This window comes from Microcaecilia unicolor, chromosome 2 (assembly GCF_901765095.1).
Source record: "Microcaecilia unicolor chromosome 2, aMicUni1.1, whole genome shotgun sequence".
Classification (NCBI taxonomy): Eukaryota; Metazoa; Chordata; class Amphibia; order Gymnophiona; family Siphonopidae; genus Microcaecilia; species Microcaecilia unicolor.
In genome coordinates, this window is record NC_044032.1 from 613,274,211 (window position 1) to 613,292,631 (window position 18,421).

Below are 18,421 nucleotides of genomic sequence, written 5' to 3' on the forward strand. Positions count from 1 at the left end.
TTCTGCAGCCACTTCCTCATCCAGGAGGTATTTTGGTAGGTCGCAGAGTGTTCCTTATACTTATTCTAGGCATAGGTACGCTCCTGTGGCTCAGCAGCCTGCACAGGCTCATCCCCAGAGCACTCATTTTCATCAACAGTGTGCGCCAAAGGCCCCTGTTGCTCCCCAGCAAAAGCAAGGAACGAGCTTTTGACTGGCTGCTGTAGAGCATAGCCGCTATTAAAGTGTCTGTGCCGAACGACTTACCGAGTGGATAGAGGTTGAAATTTTTTCACTGAATGTAGCCTCTCATAACCTCCAACCGGTGGGTTCTTCAAATAGTCCATCTCAGTTACACCCTCAATTTGATTTCCAAGCCTCCAAATTGCCCACCAAGAGCCCATTCATTTGGCTCTCAGCACAGGCAGGTACTTGTAGAGGAACTCTCTGCCCTTCTGTAGACCAATGCAGTCGAACCCGTTCCACCCGGGGAAAAAGGGCAGGGATTCTATTCCAGGTACTTTCTTGTGCAGAAAAATACAGGAGGGATGCGTCCCATCCTAGACCTAAGGGCCCTGAACAAATTCCTTGTCTGAGAAAAGTTCAGGATGGTTTCCCTAGGCACCCTTCTTCCCATGATTCAGGAAAACGATTGGCTATGCTCTCTGGACTTCAAGGATCAAATTATCCTAATTCAAATGGACAACCAGGCTGCAATGTATTACACCAACAAGCAGGGGTAACAGGATCTTGCCCTCTGTGTCAGGAAGCCATCGAGATGTGACTTTGGGCACGCTGTCATGGCATATTTCTACAGGCCACTTATCTGGCAGGTGTAAACAATGGCCTGGCTGACAGGCTGAGCAGGATAATGCAACCTCACGAGTGGTCTCTCAACATGAGCGTATCCCAAAAGATTGTCCGAGTGTGGGACACCCCCCTTGGTGGATCTTTTTACCATTCAGGCCAATCACAAGGCCCCTCAGTTCTGTTCCAGGCTTCAGGCCCATGGCAGACTAGAGTCAGATGTCTTTCTCCTTCATTGGGGGACAGGACTTCTGAATGTGTGTCCTCCGATAGCTCTAGTGGGAAAAACTTTGTTGAAACTCAAGCAAGACCGCAGAACCATGATTCTTATCGTCACAATTGGCCGCGACAGATTTGGTTTCTTCTTCATCTGGTATTGTTCGCCAAAGAACCATGGAGAATGTTTGTTTTCCGACCCTTATCACACAGAATAAGTGGTCGCTTCTACATCCCAACCTCCAGTCTTTGGCTCTCACGGCCTGGATGTTGAGAGCCTAGAATTTGCTTCCTTGGGTCTTTCGGAGGGTGTCTCCTCAGTCTTGTTGGCTTCCAGGAAAGATTCCACTATTCTTTTAAATGGAGGAGGTTTGCCATCTGGTGTGACAGCAAGGCCATTGATCCCCTTTCTTGTCCTACACAGACTCTGCTTGAATACCTTCTGCACTTATCAGAGTCTGGTCTCAAGACCAACTCAGTAAGGGTTCACCTTAGGCTTATCTTCTACACGCTGCTAAGCACTAATTGCACTATCTCTGGACAGCCTTTAGTTGTTCACTTCATGAGAGGTTTGCTTTTGTCAAAGCCCCCTGTCAAACCTCCACCAGTGTCATGGGATTTCAACATTGTTCTCACACAGCTGATGAAAGCTCCTTTTGATCCACTGAATTCTTGCCATCTGAAGTACTTGACGTGGAAGGTTGTTTTCTTGGTGGCTGTTACTTCAGCTCGTAGGGTCAGTGAGCTTCAGGCCTTAGTAGTAGATGCACCTTATACTAAGTTTCATCACAATAGAGTAGTCCTCCGCATGCACCCTAAGTTCCTGCCGAAGGTGGTGTCGGAGTTCCATGTGAACCAGTCGATTGTCTTGCCAACATTTTTTCCCCGTCCTCATGCCCACCCTGGCAAAAGCAGCTTGCACACCTTGGACTGCAAGAGAGCGTTGGCCTTTTACATGGAGCAGACAAAGCCCTTCAGACAGTCTGCCCTGTTGTTTGTTTCTTTTAATCCCAACAGTAGGGGGGTCACCATCGGTAAACGCACCATTTCCAGTTGGCTAGCAGATTGCATTTCCTTTGCTTATGCTCATGGTGGGCTGACTTTGGAGGGTCATGTCACAGCTCACAATGTCAACACCATTGCTGCGTCAGTGGCTCACTTAAAGCCAGCCTCCATTGAAGAGATGTGCAAGGCTGTGACGCAGTGGCGTTCCATGGTTGCCTGACACCCAAGACGGATCGCCACTGCTCACCCCCCCCCCCCCCCGGGTGCAGGGCAACACGGCCCCTCCCCAACACAGTCCCCACCTGCCTTCCAAGTTCCAGCTTTGTCCACCCCAGCGTGGCGCCTCGCAACTTCAGCGCTGCTGTAAAAAGAAGAAAATCGCCTCGTCGGCCCTTCCCTCACTGTGTCCCGCCCGCTGACATAACTTCCTATTTCCTCGAGGGCGGGACACAGTGAGGGAAGGGCTGACAACGAGGCGATTTTCTTCTTTTTACAGCAGTGCTGCAGATGCGAGGCGCCACGCTGGGGTGGACGGAGCTGGAACCTGGTTGGCAGGTGGGGACTGTGTCGGGGGGGGGGGGGAGGCGGTTCCATGCCAAGGGGGGGGGTGTGGATGGACGGAGCGGAGCACCCCCCCCACCCATTGACACCCGGGGCGGACCGCCCCCACCGCCCCGCCCTTGCTACGCCACTGCTGTGACGTGGTCTTCAGTCCATACATTCATATCTCACTACTACCTTGAGCAGGATACCCAATGCGACAGTTGGTTTGGGCAGTCAGTGCTGCAGAATCTGTTTGGGGTCTAGAATCCAACTCTACCCTTCTAGGCCCATTTTATTCTGTTCCAGGCTGCACCCTCATTTAGTTGTATTTTATTTCAAGTTAATCTTTATGTCCTCGCCATTGCAAGGCCCTATTGACCAGTGTTTGTTGTTTTTGGTGAGCCTGTATGCTATGGATTCCCCACGTATGAGAATGGTAAGCCTGCTTGTCCTCTGAGAAAGCGAAGATACTTACCTGTAGCAGGTATTCTCCGAGGACAGCAGGCTTCACATTCTCACAATCCTGCCCACCTCCCCTTGGAGTTGTTTCTTTGCAATTTGTTTATTTTTATGGTATTGTATTAAATTGAAGAGACGAAGAGTTGCGGGCAGGAAGACGCTCCGCGCATGCGCGGTGGGGTGAGGAACATGTCCCAGAAGGCTCTCAAATTTTTTCTTTGCTGGTTGATGTGCCGATTCACTGGATCGTATACCCACTTGTGAGAATGTGAAGCCTGCTGTCCTCGGAGAATACCTGCTACAGGTAAATATCTTTGCTTTATAAGTTTTATGTTAAAACTGTTCCTACTGTATACTACCTTGGGTAAATCTCTTCATAAAGAGGGTTAATAAATCCCAATCAATAAATAAATGCAAGGTGATGCACACTTAAAAGAATAATCTGAATTATAGTTAACTGATGCTAGACGACTCCTTGGGGGTCAGTACTCCAGAAAAAGATCTAGGTGTCATTGTAGATAATATGTTGAAATCTAATGCTCAGTGTGCGGCGATGGCCAAAAAATCAAGTAGGATGTTAGGAATTGTTAGGAAAGGGATGGTGAATAAGACCAAAATTACTATAATGCTTCTGTATTGTTTCATGGTGCATCCGCTCCTTGAGTATTGCATTCAGCTCTGGTCACCATACTCAAAAAGATATAGCGGAATTTGAAAATTTTCATAGAAGAATGACCAAAATGATAAAGGGAATGGAACTCCTTCCATATGAGGAAAGGCTAAAGAGGTTAGGGCTCTTCAGCTTGGAAAAGAGATGGATGAGGAGAGGTATGATTGGGGTCTACAAAATCCCGAGTAGTGTAGAACGAGTAGAAGTAAATCGATTTTTTAAAACTTGTTCCAAAAGTACAAAGACTAGGGGAAACTCAAGGAAGTTATATGGAAATACTTTAAAAACAAATAGGAGGAAATATTTTTTCACTCAACAAATAGTTAATCTCTGGCACTCTTTGCTGGAGGATGTGGTAACGGCAGTTAGCGTATCTGGGTTTAAAAAAAGGTTTGGCAAATTCCTGGAAGAAAAGTCCATAGTCTGCTATTGAGGGAGACATGGGAATATGCAACTGCTTGTCCTGGGATTTGTAGTATGGAGTGTTGCCACGATTTAGGTTTCTGCCAGGTACTTGTGACCTGGCTTGGCCACTGTTTGAAAAACAGGATACTGGGATAGATGAACCATTGGTCTGACCCAGTATGGCTACTCTAAATAAATAAATTTAAAATTAAAATTTCAAAAGAGATGTATCTGATTATGCCAAAGATTCAGTTTATATGTGGTTGCAAGAGATAAGCAAGGATGATAAGGATAAATAAAGTGGCATTTGATCAATTGGATTCATCAGAGGATTTGTCTTCAGTTTCAGAAGAAATATTTTAAGACATGTGTAAAGATGTAACATCTATTATATGTTTAGGGTCTCTTTTATCAAGCGTGCTAGTGGCTCGCGGTGTAGTAGTGCTGACAAAGCCCATTCTCTTTGGTAAGAGGCCCTTAGTGATATTAGACATGAAGTCTTTCTACACCTCAATTCCTCAAGTAGAGGTGCTCTCTTTTCTGAAGAAATTTTTAAATTGAGAATAAGGTTCTTACAGTTTTTGATGTGGAGTTGCGATACAAACCAAAACAATACTATTATACTTATACAATCATTGGGAATAATAATGAAGTAACAGATATTGCGAAGCGAAAAAAATTATTTTAGATATCCATATTTTCAACAGATATTAGGTATTGTGATTTAGCCACAATGGCCCCATCGGTGGCCAATTTATTCCTGCAACATAGTAATATAGTAGATGACAGTCCATCCAATTTGCCCAGCAAGATAAACTCATTACATAAGGTATGATGTGATGCTTCATATATATATATGATCTTGGTTTGTCCTTGCCATTTTCAGGCCATAGACCGTAAAAGTCTGCTCAGTGTGGTCCTTGTTCTAAAACTTCAGAAGTTGTCATCGAAGCCCATGAAAAGCTCCACTCCAACCCACCCAAATCTATTCAGCCACAATCAGAGCACAGATGTAGAAGTTTACCCAGTAGTGGCCTTGTTCTCCAACTTCTGAAGCTAAATCTGTCCTGCCACGATCAGGACACAGACCATAGAAGTCTGCCCAGCACTGCCTTTTCTTCCCAATTACTGGTGTTGCCACCTAATCTCTGCTATGCTTCTTTGAGTCCATTCCTTCTAAACAGGATTCCTTTATGTTCATCTCACACATTTTTGAATTCCATTACAGTTTTCATTATCACCACATCTCACGGGAGGGCATTCCAGGTATCTACCACCCTCTCATTGAAAAAAATACTTCCTAACATCATTCCTGATTTGGCCCCCCTTCAACCTCAATTCATGTCCTCTACCACCTTCTCTGGAAAAGGTTTGTTTAGGGATTAGTACCTTTCAAATATTTGAACGTCTGTATCTTTTCACCCCTGTTTTTCCTTTCCTCCAGGGTGTACATAACTTAAGTCATGTGTATGTCTTTCTACGTAAACACCATACCATTTTTGTCACTTTTCTTTGAACCACTTCAAGTCTTTTTACATCCTTAGCAAGATTAACGGCCTCCAAAACTGAACACAGTACTCCAGGTGGGGCCTCACCAATGACTTGTGCATCAGTTCCACCTTTCTTCTGATAGTTATACCCCTCTCTGTGCAGCATAGCATCCTTCTGGCTGTGGCCACTACCTTGTTGAATTATTTCCCCACCTTGATATCCTCAGACACCATCACCCCACGTTCCCTCTCCTGAGCTGAGCTTACCAATCTCTCCCCTTGTGAGTTTGAAAATCGATGGATTAAAATGAATAAATTCACTTGTCACATGAAAATCTGGTTAAGGTGTATAGATGGTGTGGACAGGATGTGAAGATATTTTAATACAGTTCCACATATGGTTAAATTCATGTCATCTACGTATTGAGTATAGCATGACATACATTCAAGTGCAATTATCTTTTTTGGATGTGAAAATTACAAAAGAAGAAGAAGATAAACCTTGTGACCACTGTATATATATATACTAGTAAAAAAGGCCCGTTTCTGACACAAATGAAACGGGTGCTAGCAAGGCTTTCCTCGGAGTGTGTATTTTTCAGAGAGTGTATGTGAGAGTGACTGTGTGTGTGTGAGAGAGAGAGTGAATGTGCGAGTGTGTGTGAGAGAGAGAGTGAGTCTGGGTGCGAGTGTGTCTGTGAGAGAAAGAGTGTGAGAATGAGAGTGTGTGCAAGTGCGTATGTGAGACACAGTGATGTGAGACACAGTGAGAGAGAGAGAGAGTGTGTGTGTGAGAATGAGAGTGTGTGCAAGTGCGTATGTGAGACACAGTGATGTGAGACACAGTGTGAGAGAGAGTGTGTTTCACACAGATACAGTGTGTGCGAGAGAATGTGTGTGTGAGACACAGACTCTCTGTGAGACTGAGTGTATGAGACCAAGAGAGTGTGTGAGTGACTGTGTGACACACAGAGAGTGAATGTGATACAGTGTGAGACATAGAGTGTGTGAGAGAGAAAGACATTGACTGTGAGAGAGAGAGTGTGTGTGAGTGACAGAGATACTCCCCCCCTCTCTGGTGTCAGGCCCCCCTCCCTCCCTCTCTCTGGTGTCAGCCCCCCCCCCCTCTCTCTCTCTGGTGTCTGAGCGTTACTGTGCAGAACGCTGAGCTCTGGCTGTGCTTCAAGGAACTGACCAATCCTATTTAATAGAATACACCTCCAACATTCTGAAGCCGAGAAACCTTGTGTGGTTGGTCACTTCTGCTTGTGATGAACCCGGAAGTACGTGATGCCAATTCAGGAGATGGATACAGAGAGCAGGAATGCCTCAGCCATGCAGTCAGCTTCAGAATGTTGGAGGTGCGTTTTATTATATAGGATATAAAAATATGGATCAGAATACCTTTCTGCATTTTCAAAGTGATCATCCACCAGCTTTAAAGAAGAATCTTCAGTACACAGTTTTTGAGATTTTGCAGAATCAGTATAAATGTGGAAGATTTTAAAGATCAAGCAACAGAGTTGCAAGCGTGTGTGGTTCAGAGGAGTTACCCTTTTAAGATTGTCTACAGTGCTTATAATAAAGACGTGTTGTTTGAAAAATCTGTTTGAATAGAAGAATCAAAAACAATATCCCATGGCTTTCCAATTTCCCCTGGAGTCTTTCACGAGGTACTTGTCAAACGCCTTTTGAAACTCCAGTTACACAATATTGGCCCGCTCACCTTTAGCCACATGTTTGTTTACCCCTTCAAAGAAATGTAATAGATTGGGGAGGCAAGATTTCCTTTCACTAAATCCATGTTGGCTTTGTCTCATTAATCCATGCTTTTGAATATGCTTTGCAATTTTATTCTTTATAATAGTCTCTACCATTTTACCCGGCACTGACGTCAGGCTCACAGGTCTATAATTTCCCAGATCTCTTCTGGAACCTTTTTAAAAAATCGGCGTTACATTGGCCACCCTCCAATCTTCCAGTACCATTCTCGATTTTAAAGATAAATTACATATTACTAACAATAGCTCCGCAAGTTCATTTTTCAGTTTTATCAGTACACTGGGATGAATACCATCCGGTTCGGGATATTTGCTACTCTTCAGTTTGTCAAATTGAGCCATAACTTCCTCCAGGCTTAGAGATTTCATTCAGTTTCTGTGACTCAGCTTTGAATACCATTTCTGGCACCGGTATCTCTCCCAAATCTTCCTCGGTGAAGACTGAAGCAAAGAATTCATTTAATCGCTACGGCTTTGACTTCCCTGATTTCCCCTTTTACCCCTCAGTCATCTAGTGGTCCAACTGAATCTTTTGCCGGCTTCTTGCTTTTAATATACCTAAAAACATTTTTTTACTATGTGTTTTTGCCTCCAAAACAACCTTTTTTCAAAATCCCTCTTACCTTCCTTATCAGCGCTTTGCATTTGACTTGACATTCTTTATGCTGTCTCTTATTATTTTCAGTTGGCACCTTCTTCCATTTTCTGAAGGATTTTCTTTTAGCTCTTATAGCTTCCTTCACCTCACTTTTTAACCATGCCGGCTGTCATTTGGTCTTCCTCCTTTTTTAAGACATGGAATATATTTGGCCTGGGCTTCCAAGATGGTATTTTTGAACAGCATCCATGCCTGATGTTAATTTTTGACCTTCGCATCTGTTCCTCTAAGTCTTTTTTTTTTTTCACCATTCTTCTCATTTTATCATAGTCTCCTTTTTGAAAGTTAAATGTTAATGTATTGGATTTCCTCTGTGTACTTGCTCCAAATCCGATATCAAATCTGATCATATTATGATCACTGTTATCAAGCGACCCCATCACCATTACCTCCTGCACCAGATCATGCACTCCATTAAGGACTAGGTCTAGAATTTTTTTTCTTCTCTTGGCTCCTGTACCAGCTGCTCCATAAAGCAGTCCTTGATTTCATTTCGTAAAGGAATTTTACCTCCCTAGCATGCCCTGATGTTACATTTACCCAGTCAATATCGGGGTAATTGAAATCCCCCATTATTATTGTATTGCTGTTTGTTAGCTTCCCTAATTTCTGATAACATTTCTACATCTGTCTGTTCGTGGGCGATAGTACACTCCTATCACTTTCCTTTTCCCCTTTACACATGGAATTTCAATCCATATGGATTCTAAGATTTGTTTTGTTTCCTGCAGAATTTTCAATCTATTTGATTCAAGGCCCTCCTTAACATACAAAACTACTCCTCCACCAATTCAATCCATCCTATCACTACGATATAATTTGCACCCTGGTATGACAGTGTCGCACTGGTTATCCTCCTTCCACCAGGTCTTGGAGATGCCTATTATATCTAATTTTTCATTTAGTGCAATATATTTTAACTCGCCCACCTTATTTCTTAGGTTTGGGTTCTGGGTCTGATTATATTTAATATATTTGTAAGCGACATTGCTGAAGGATTAGAAAGAAAAGTTTGTGTTTTTTCAGAAGATACAAAGATTGCTAACAGATTGGACACCCTGGAGGAAGTAGAAAACATGAGAAGAGATCTACAAAAATTAGAAGAATGGCTTAAGATCTGGAGATTAAAATTTAATGCGAAGAAGTGCAAAGTTATGTACTTGGTATTCAAAAATCCAAAGGAGATGTATGGGTAGAACATAAGAGATTGATGAGCACAGTTCAGAAGACACACCTTGGGGTGATAGTATTTGAAGATCTCAAGGCGGTGAAGTAATGTGAGAAGTCTGTGGCCATAGCCATATTGATGCTAGGCAGCGTGTAGATTGAGTTAACCAGCAGAAGAAAGGTGGTGTTAATACTCCTGTACAAGTCATTGGTGAGGCCCTACTTGGAATATTGTGTTCAGATTTGGAGGCCGAATCTCGCTAAGGACATAAAAAGACTTTGAAGTGGTTCAGAGAAAACCAACAAGAATGGTATTGGGTTTGTGCCGAAAGACATATGAGTATACCTAAGAAGAAAGGAGAGATAGGAGTGGTTATGATATAGACATTTAAATATTTGAAAGTTATTACTACACAAACAAATATTTTCCAGAGAAGGGGAAGCAGTAGAACTAGAGGATATGAATTGAAGTTGCAGGGGGGTCTTCTTAGGAATAATGTTAAGAAATATTTTTTCACAGATAGGGTGCTGAATGCCTGGAATGCCCTCCTGCAAGACTTAGTGGAGACAAAAACAGAATAGGATTCAAGAATATGTCTGATATTCATATATGTAAAGAAAGTGGAATCAAAACAAAAGTTAGCGGTGCTTAGATGTTATCTCCAATATTTGGGAAGGAAGGCTAGTGCTGGGCACACTTCTATGGTCTGCTTTCTGATTAAGACTAAACAGATCTGGATGGGCTGGAGTGGGCTTTCAATGGTAATTCCAGTAGTTGAAAATTAAAAGCATGTGAGGGGCTTCCGTGTTTCAATGACTCAGAGAGCTATGCTGTAGGGTTACCCATATCAGACAGGCCTCTGAAGAGAAACCAGACAAAGAGTGTCCCAACCTGGAGGATCCAAGATGGCGTTGAGGGAGGACGTACGCTAGTTGAGTTCCCACTTTACACCAGAATGCCTGAAGAAGAAGTCGCGCTCCCCAGAGAATGGGGAAGAGAAAAGGCAAAGCCATGGTGTTGTCCTCCTCGAACATGGCTGGGGTTCCCACCACTTCTCAGTCTATTTTGGAGAGATTCGGGGTCATAATGTCGGGGATATCGGTTCCTGCTTCGGGGAACAGCAAGGCTTTATTGCTGAATCTCAGTGGAGAGGGAGTGACTTTGAGTCCCCCTGTTGGCACGACCCCTCCAAGACCCGGAAACAGTATTGCTTCGCTATGGAGGTCAATAATGGAAACGCCCGAAGTGGGTTAGGATTTTCACGTGACCCGAGGAGGTCCTGGCACAGCATCGATTCGGATAATAAACCAACTGGGGGATTGGAGAGTGAGCTCTTCCCCCAGAAGATATCTGGAGCGGTTTCTGTGGAGAAATTGGACTTGATGAAGCCAATAATGTCATAATGGACGTACTATAGGAACTGCAGCAGAATGTGAATAACTCTCTTCTTCAGATGTTTAAAATTTTTCACTATGTGAGCTAAAGAATTTATATTAATACCTATCTAACAAAGTGGAAGTCCAAGATATAAAAATAGAGACTTTGATTACGGAAATGGCTTCTCTATGAAAATCAGACAATTTGGTAATGAAGAATAGTTATCTATCTTGTAAAAATTGGAATTTCTGGAGAACCAATTAAGGGAAAAAACTTGAGAATGATAAATTTACCTATAATATCCTATATATCAGCTACTGAATTCTTGAAGAAATATTTCTCTGATACTTTGCTAATACCTTCTGATAGCCATCTATTGGTGACTAAAATTATATTTCCTTTATAAATCTTCTATCAGAGAAAAGAGATGTAAGTTTAACCGACATTTTGGAAAATTCAGAAGTTATAGATAGAGTTATATTATTAGTGACTTTCGTCTTTGATTTAGATAGGAACAATGTTTTGAAATTGTATTTCCGATACATGGTTGATAGTTTTTTGGGTTCAAAGATGCATATATTTCCTGACACATCAAGGGAATCGCAGACAGGGAGGTATGAAGTCTTGGCTTTTAAGCCAGGAATCATTGCCCTAGGTGGGACCTTCCTAGCGCGATTCCTTTGTAAGTGTTTTATTTCCTTATTACTTATTTGTTTGAACCTAAGAAATTATAAGAGTTTGTGGAAACAGATGAAAAATGCTCTGCAGCAACTTCCTTCAGTTACCACTGTACCGGCTGCAATAACCGATTAACCTTCCTCCCTCAGAAAATGTGAAGTGTAAGATTAACCATTTTGAGTTTTTCTTATCTTCTTTAAGATTGTTTTCCTGATCTTGGATCTTCCAATTGTGAACAATTATGTAAATATATATTGTTGAGAGAAAATGTTTTCCTTTTTATATTAATTTCTGTATTTCCTTACATTTATGTGATAAATGTGAATGTAATTAAATAAAATGATAAATAAAATAAAAAAAAGGAAAAAAAAAAAAAGAAAATTAAAAGCATGTGCCGGACAGACCCTGAAAATGACATGGAAAGATCAAGATCAAGTATGTATATATCATAGTATGTATATATCATATCATATATATCATGTGCTAGATGGTCCATGCAGGTCTTTATTTATTCTACTTATACCACATATTAGATTTAGCATAGACAACACGGCGGTTTACAATAAAAAGGAGGTACTAAACAGAATATAGCTGAGCAGAGCCCTAGGTAGCAGAGGAGGGGAAGGACTCAAGGAAAAGGTAGGTCTTAAGTAGTTTTTTAAGCGGTGAGGGTTGATTGGTTTATCTGCTATCATCTACTATGTTACTGGTTTATGGTTTATCTGCTATGTTACTATGTTACCTGTTACATCTGCTGAGTCAGGTTTGAAAACAGACTGTTACACTTTAGTGCAATTAGAGCTTATCATCATCAGGTAGAAAGTAAACCCATTTACATACAGCCTTTAGCTGTTTGATTTATGCTGCTATGTTATGTTATGTTACAAGGGACTTATAGCCCACCAACTCTTTCATATAGGATTCAAGGTGGGATACAAACCAAAACAATACTATTATACTTATACAATCATTGGGAATAACAATGAATTAACAGTAAATTAATGTAACAAATTTTTTTTTGAAAAAAAGCCAATATCTACCGCAAACACCCTTTGAAAAGAAAAATATCTCTCAAAAAAATGAAGTCCAACAGGGAAGGCTATTCCAAAGATGAACAGCAGAAAATTAAAAGAATGAGGAAAAACAATCTTTAAATCTAATAAGTTTAACAGAAGGAAATCTAAAACAAATGAATTACAAGTCTGGGAGTTTGATATGTTGAAACCTTAAAAGATTGTGATAGATACTCAGAACAAAATCCATGCAAGGATTTAAATATCAGGCATAGTGCCTTAAAAACAATCTTTGCTTGAACCAGCAGCCAATGCAACTTAGACTGCAAAGGGGAGACATGGTCAAACCTTGATCTATGAAAGATCAATCTGGCTGCAGAGTTCTGAATCAACTGCAGCTTAGAAATATACTTTGATGCTACCCCTAAATATAGAGAATTACAATAATCCCGCATGGATAAAATTGACAATTGAACTATTACTCTGAAATGATCACGCAGGAAATATGAGTGAAGTTGCTTAAGTTTAAAATAGGCCTTTCAGATTAAAATGTTAATTTGTTTCTTAGACAATCAGTAATTAGTAGGACACCTAATCTAGATTTCCTTTCCACTGTTAGTGTGCCCTATCTCCAAAACAATTGATTGATGAAAATGTGGTTTTCATAGACCACACCAAAGAAGCTTGGTTTTATCTGTGTTCAGTTTTAAACCGCATGTTGCTAGATCAATCTACAATTGTACTTATACTGTTCCGAATGGTAGATGAAATAGATTAAGTACCTTGCCTGACAGGAATTAGCAGAAATACTGTATATCATTGGCATAAGATATTAACAACTCATCGGGCCCCAATATAGTTTGCCCCAAAGTGCTTCTATAGGTATTGTATAACAGAGGGAAAATAGGGGACCCCTGAGGGAATCCACATGGAGGGGTCCAAGGATCAGAAAAACTTCCATCTTTTAAAACTAAGTCTTCAATTGAGCCCCCCTCTAGTGTCATGGGACCTCAATGTGGAGTTATTCTTGCTAGTGAAAAATTCTTCCAAGGCATTAAAACACCTATGAACATCTTAAGTTTCTTCAAAAGAGAATGTTTGATTCCCATCGTAATCAGTCAATCATCCTGCCTGTATTTTCCCCCAGGCCTCATGCCATCAAAAGGTGACAGCAAACTGAATAAATTGGATTGAAAAGAGCTATAGCATTATCCCCTGAGTTCTATTTATGGCAACTAAAGTTGTGCACAAATCAGCAAGTATTGCCGATTTACATGAAATTTAATTGATTGGCATTAATTGACCTCGGGAGTTATGCACACATCGTATTCTATAATGCTGTGTGGGGAGCTCCTACAGCATGTAATTCCGAGGGACATGGGTGTTCCCAGAATTTACATGCATTGTTACAGAATGGACTGGATCAGCACCTAAAGTTAGGCATCGTTTATGTACTCAGCACTATTTTATAAAGGACATAGATCTTTTATAGAATAACGCTGAGCAGCTAAATTTTTCAGTGCTGATCTTTTTTGGCGCCATTTATAGAATCCAGTCCTTTATGTGGAGTGGACTAAAGCCCTTAGAAAATCCACCAAAGTTTTGTTTCCTTTGAGGGGCTGCCATCAACAAAAATACTCTATACAATCAGTGATGTCACCCTTCCTAGACTAGACGCCAGTGTCCCACAGTGAGGCTGATAAGATATTAAATATTTCAGCAAGGCAAATATTTTCCCAGATGTGTCTCCTAGAACTCAAGAGGTTCGCGGAGAATTTCTCAAGTTGAGATATAGAGCCTTGGCCCTGGGTATGTGTTTTCTTGAAATTGCCCAGAAGTTGCTTTTTTAAATTCCAGAGAAGAGATTTTCAATTCATTGATGTCCTACAGTTAGCAGCAATGTTATAGACACAGACACAGGAGGGGTTAGAGCACAGAGTACTGATACTCTGTTTTGTACTTGGGCGTTTTGGTGATAGGATGGTCATGTATTTGGTTGAATAGGCTGTTTTAGAGAGCTTAGTGCTCTTTGTTTCTTCATTGATTTCTTTTCCTTTATATTGTCTTCTTCTCCCATTTTCTTATTGCTTCTAAATTATATTCTTAATGCATATGCAGAGGTTATTTTTTGGTTATTTTCTTTTCTGGAGATATTTGAAAGCATATGTATGTTAGCATTGTGTTGGTACTGTATGGAATTTATTCTTAAAAATTAATAAAAATAAAGAAAGATATTTCAGCAAGACAACAATCCAAAGCATATCTCAGAAAGAAAAACAAAACTATGTAGTAACCTACAGGTAAGAAAGATTAAGGTTTTAGAGTAGCCTTAACAATCCCCAGAGTATTATTGAAAATCTTTGTGGCGATGTTAAACAAGTAATGTATAGTAACATAGTAGATGACAGCAGAAAAAGACCTGCATGGTCCATCCAGTCTGCCCAACAAGATAACTCATATGTGATACTTTTTGTGTATACCCTACTTTGATTTGTACCTGTGCTCTTCGGGGCACAGACCATATAAGTCTGCCCAGCACTATCCCCGCCTCCCAACAACCAGCCCCGCCTCCCACCACCGGCTCTGGCACAGACTGTATAAGTCTGCCCAGCACTATCCCTGCCTCCCACCACTGGCTCTGGCACAGACCGTATAAGTCTGCCCAGCACTATCCCTGCCTCCCAACCACCAGTCCCGCTTCCCACCACCGGCTCTGGCACAGAACGTATAGTGCATGCAAGGAAACTTAAAACTATTTCTGAGCTATTAGAGGTATGCAAGGAAGAGTGATAAATTCCAAATGCAAGAACAGAAGGATTTATATCTGGCTACAGGAAATGTCTGTAAGCTGTTATTTCTGCCAAAGGAGGTGTTAAAAAGTACTGACCAAAAGGGTGACCAAACCTTTGCATCTGCCATATTCACTGTTTTCTTATTGTGAATCTGTAACAGAACTGCAGATAGTTAAGTATGCATTAACATTTGCAGAAAAATGTGTTAACCTTTTGTACTATATAGAGTTTGTGTCAACTTGTGTTCTTGTATCAATTCAGTGAAATATACAGTGTGGCCATGGATGCCTCAACCTTTGTATTCAACTGAATATAGCCCATGCAGCTGTTCTCAATTGATATTTTTTGTGCATATGATTTCCAAATAGCTAGAGAAGGTAATTTGTTTTGTTACTCAATCCTAGATTTAACTTTTTCAGTGCGACAATAGAAACCCTGCAGCTTGAAATCTCTAAGGTGTGTTGGCACTGTGGCATCTTTGACTAATAAAAACAGTTTTGAGTCACGCAATAAGCAAATTTGGTAATAAAGTCAGTAAGATGTTGCAGAGCTTTTATACATAGTAGTCTCAAAATGCTAATTCAGTTTTACTTACTCGCTCAGATTGTAACATAGTAACATAGTAGATGACGGCAGAAAAAAGACCTGCACGGTCCATCCAGTCTGCCCAACAAGACAACTCATGTGTGCTACTTTTTGTGTATACCCTACTTTGATTTGTACCTGTGCTCTTCAGGGCACAGACCGCATAAGTCTGCCCAGCACTATCCCTGCCTCCCACCACTGGCTCTGTACAAAGCTTTTGCCCTACTTCCCTTGTTATGTAAAATCACATTTTCTTGTTCCCCTTTACAACATCTGAACATACACAGTATTTTTTTTGCTCAGACATTAGCACCCTCTAGTGGAAACAAATATATTTTCTTAAAATATTTAAAATCTATAGTTGTCTAGCTTTTCTCCCACTTAACAATTTAGTTTAATTGAAGATTTGTTTATTACATTTCTTGCACTATCTATCCTGCAAGTGTATACATGGAGTTAAGTCTTTTACAGTTTGGATTGTATTCTTTTGTTTAAATTATACTGCCAGAAATGAAACAGAAAATAATGGAAAAATATTTATTCACCAGGCTTCTAACATGTTCTAAGCAGTATTTATGGAAGTCTGAGTGTGGGAACATGCACATTAGATTATTTTTTTAAAAATCTTTTGCTGATCCACTTTGTTAACATAATGTTTAGAAGAAACTAAAATGAAACAGATATTTATAATTGTTGACTTTTCTAAAGTTCTGCATCTAATATTATTAGTTGATAATTTAAAGCTGAAATCTAAATATGCCTTAGTGTCTTGGATGTGAAATGGTATAATTTTTAGTTCAGTTAACTTTCTATGTAGTGACAACCAGGTCCTCCCTAAGATGAAACAAGCAGACAGGAAAATAAAAACAGACTTGTAATGCTGCTAAGAGGCAATATAAAAACATTGTAACATAGTAGATGACAGCAGAAAAAGACCTGCACGGTCCATCTAGTCTGCCCAACAAGATCAACTCTTATGTGCTACTTTTTGTGTATGCCCTACCTTGATTTGTACTTGTCCTCTTCAGCAATAAATAACATCATTGAAATTATTTTTATATCATGATGCTAATCTAGTTTGCTTCCTTATGTTTGAAATATAAAATGATTTACTGAAATACTAAAAGAATGACGTTGAATTTTCGATATTCTTGCTTGAAACTGCTGGAAAATTAGATTTGCAATAAACATATTTTTACTTAGTTTCTCTCTTGTTAGGTTTAGACACTTTTTTCCCTACTGTACAGCAGGATGAAATTCTTATATTTGGTGCTGTGAGGGATAGAGATTATTTTCTAATCTTTTAATCTGAACTGGCAATCTGTACAATTTTATTTATTTATTTATTTATTTGTAGCATTTATACCCCACTCTTTCCCGCTTGATAGAAGGTTCAGTGCGGCTTACAATGTATGGGTACAAAGTATCATTGAGATAACACAATTGTATAGAGAAGAACAAGAGAAGTTTAGCATTTATTGCATTCAGGTTTGACTATGGTTCACTTGGATCTGTTTAATGCAAAGAAGATGGAAAAACATTTTTGGACATTAATTTTTGTTGTGTTGAGGTTGATTTTCCTTGCTGGAAACAGTGGATTATGTTATATTGAAATGTTTATGGAAGGCTACAGGGAAGGTGTCAGTGGGGGAAAAAAAAGATAAACTCATAAAGATTGGAAGAAATAGCTTTCCTAAAAAGTGCTTCAAGGGATGCAAAGTGAATGGAGGCCCCATTAAACATCAAAATCAATTAGTAGTAGACAACGGATGTGGTTATCCTACAAAGGGAGTTAGAAATCTACAGATTTGTACGGTTCTATACTAAGTGAACTATTTTGCTAGTAGTTTTTTTTTTAATTCTACTGTATGGCAGCATGTTCACCTTGATATGCTTGATTATATGAATATTACGGTAAGACAGATAAGTGAGGTTGTTCAAGAATCATTGCCTCTTTCTGCACACATAAATGAGCACACTCTTCTACTCAATAATTTTAGTGCTGTCAAATTCCCTACATTATCATTTTTCTGTAAAGAACAATGTAATTGTATTAAATTTGTAAGGATTATAGTTGCGTGTATTTATGTTACTTTTTTTTCCTCCTCAGAATGTGAAAACATTTGCATCTTCAGACAGTCTAGCCAAGGTCCAAGAAGTAGCAAGCTGGCTTTTGGAAATGAACCAAGAACTCCTGTCTGTGGGCAGCAAGAGGCGACGCACGGGAGGGTCTGTCCAAGGTAATGCTTCCTCTAGTCATCTAGACGAGGAGCAGATGAATAGGGTTGTGGAAGATGAGGAGCAGCGTCAGCGGGTAAGACTGCAAGAGGAAGAGCACATTAGAAGGAATGGAGATGTTGGGGCAGATATTGAACCTCCAGAGGACTGTGCAAGCCAACAGGAACTACGAGAAGAAAACAACAACAGGTTTGTTGCAATGGATGAGGAATCTCTTGGTAACCAAGAAGCAGAGGAAGAAGAAGAGGAGGAGGAGGACATGGACCAGGACAGTGATGATTTTGATCAATCTGATGACAACAGTAGGGAAGATGACACTAATGGTAACAGTGTTTCAAATTCCAGTAGCATCATGGACTTATCCATTCACCAGCAATTATCACCTTTCTCTACCAAGACAAAGGTTAGTAATTGTTTTTATTATGGTTATCGCTTAAGTAGTGTAAATTTCCACGGTCTATTTTTTAATGAAATTTTAAAACTCACTGTAAAATATAGAATACTAATTGAAAAAATGCTGTCAATATAGTTTCATTGAATATAGGATAGCTCCTTAT

The 18,421-nt window shown here is 40.2% G+C and overlaps 1 protein-coding gene across 1 annotated transcript in view; it reads left to right on the plus strand.

Annotated features, from left to right (window-relative positions):
- The window catches only part of LOC115461654 (F-box/WD repeat-containing protein 7-like), a 452,709-nt gene that overhangs the window by 76,743 nt on the left and 357,545 nt on the right, over window positions 1-18,421 (plus strand). Inside the window, exon 2 of the mRNA XM_030191642.1 lies at window positions 17,737-18,267. Coding sequence (XP_030047502.1) covers window positions 17,737-18,267 — 531 coding nt within the window. The remainder of the gene's footprint in view (window positions 1-17,736; window positions 18,268-18,421) is intronic.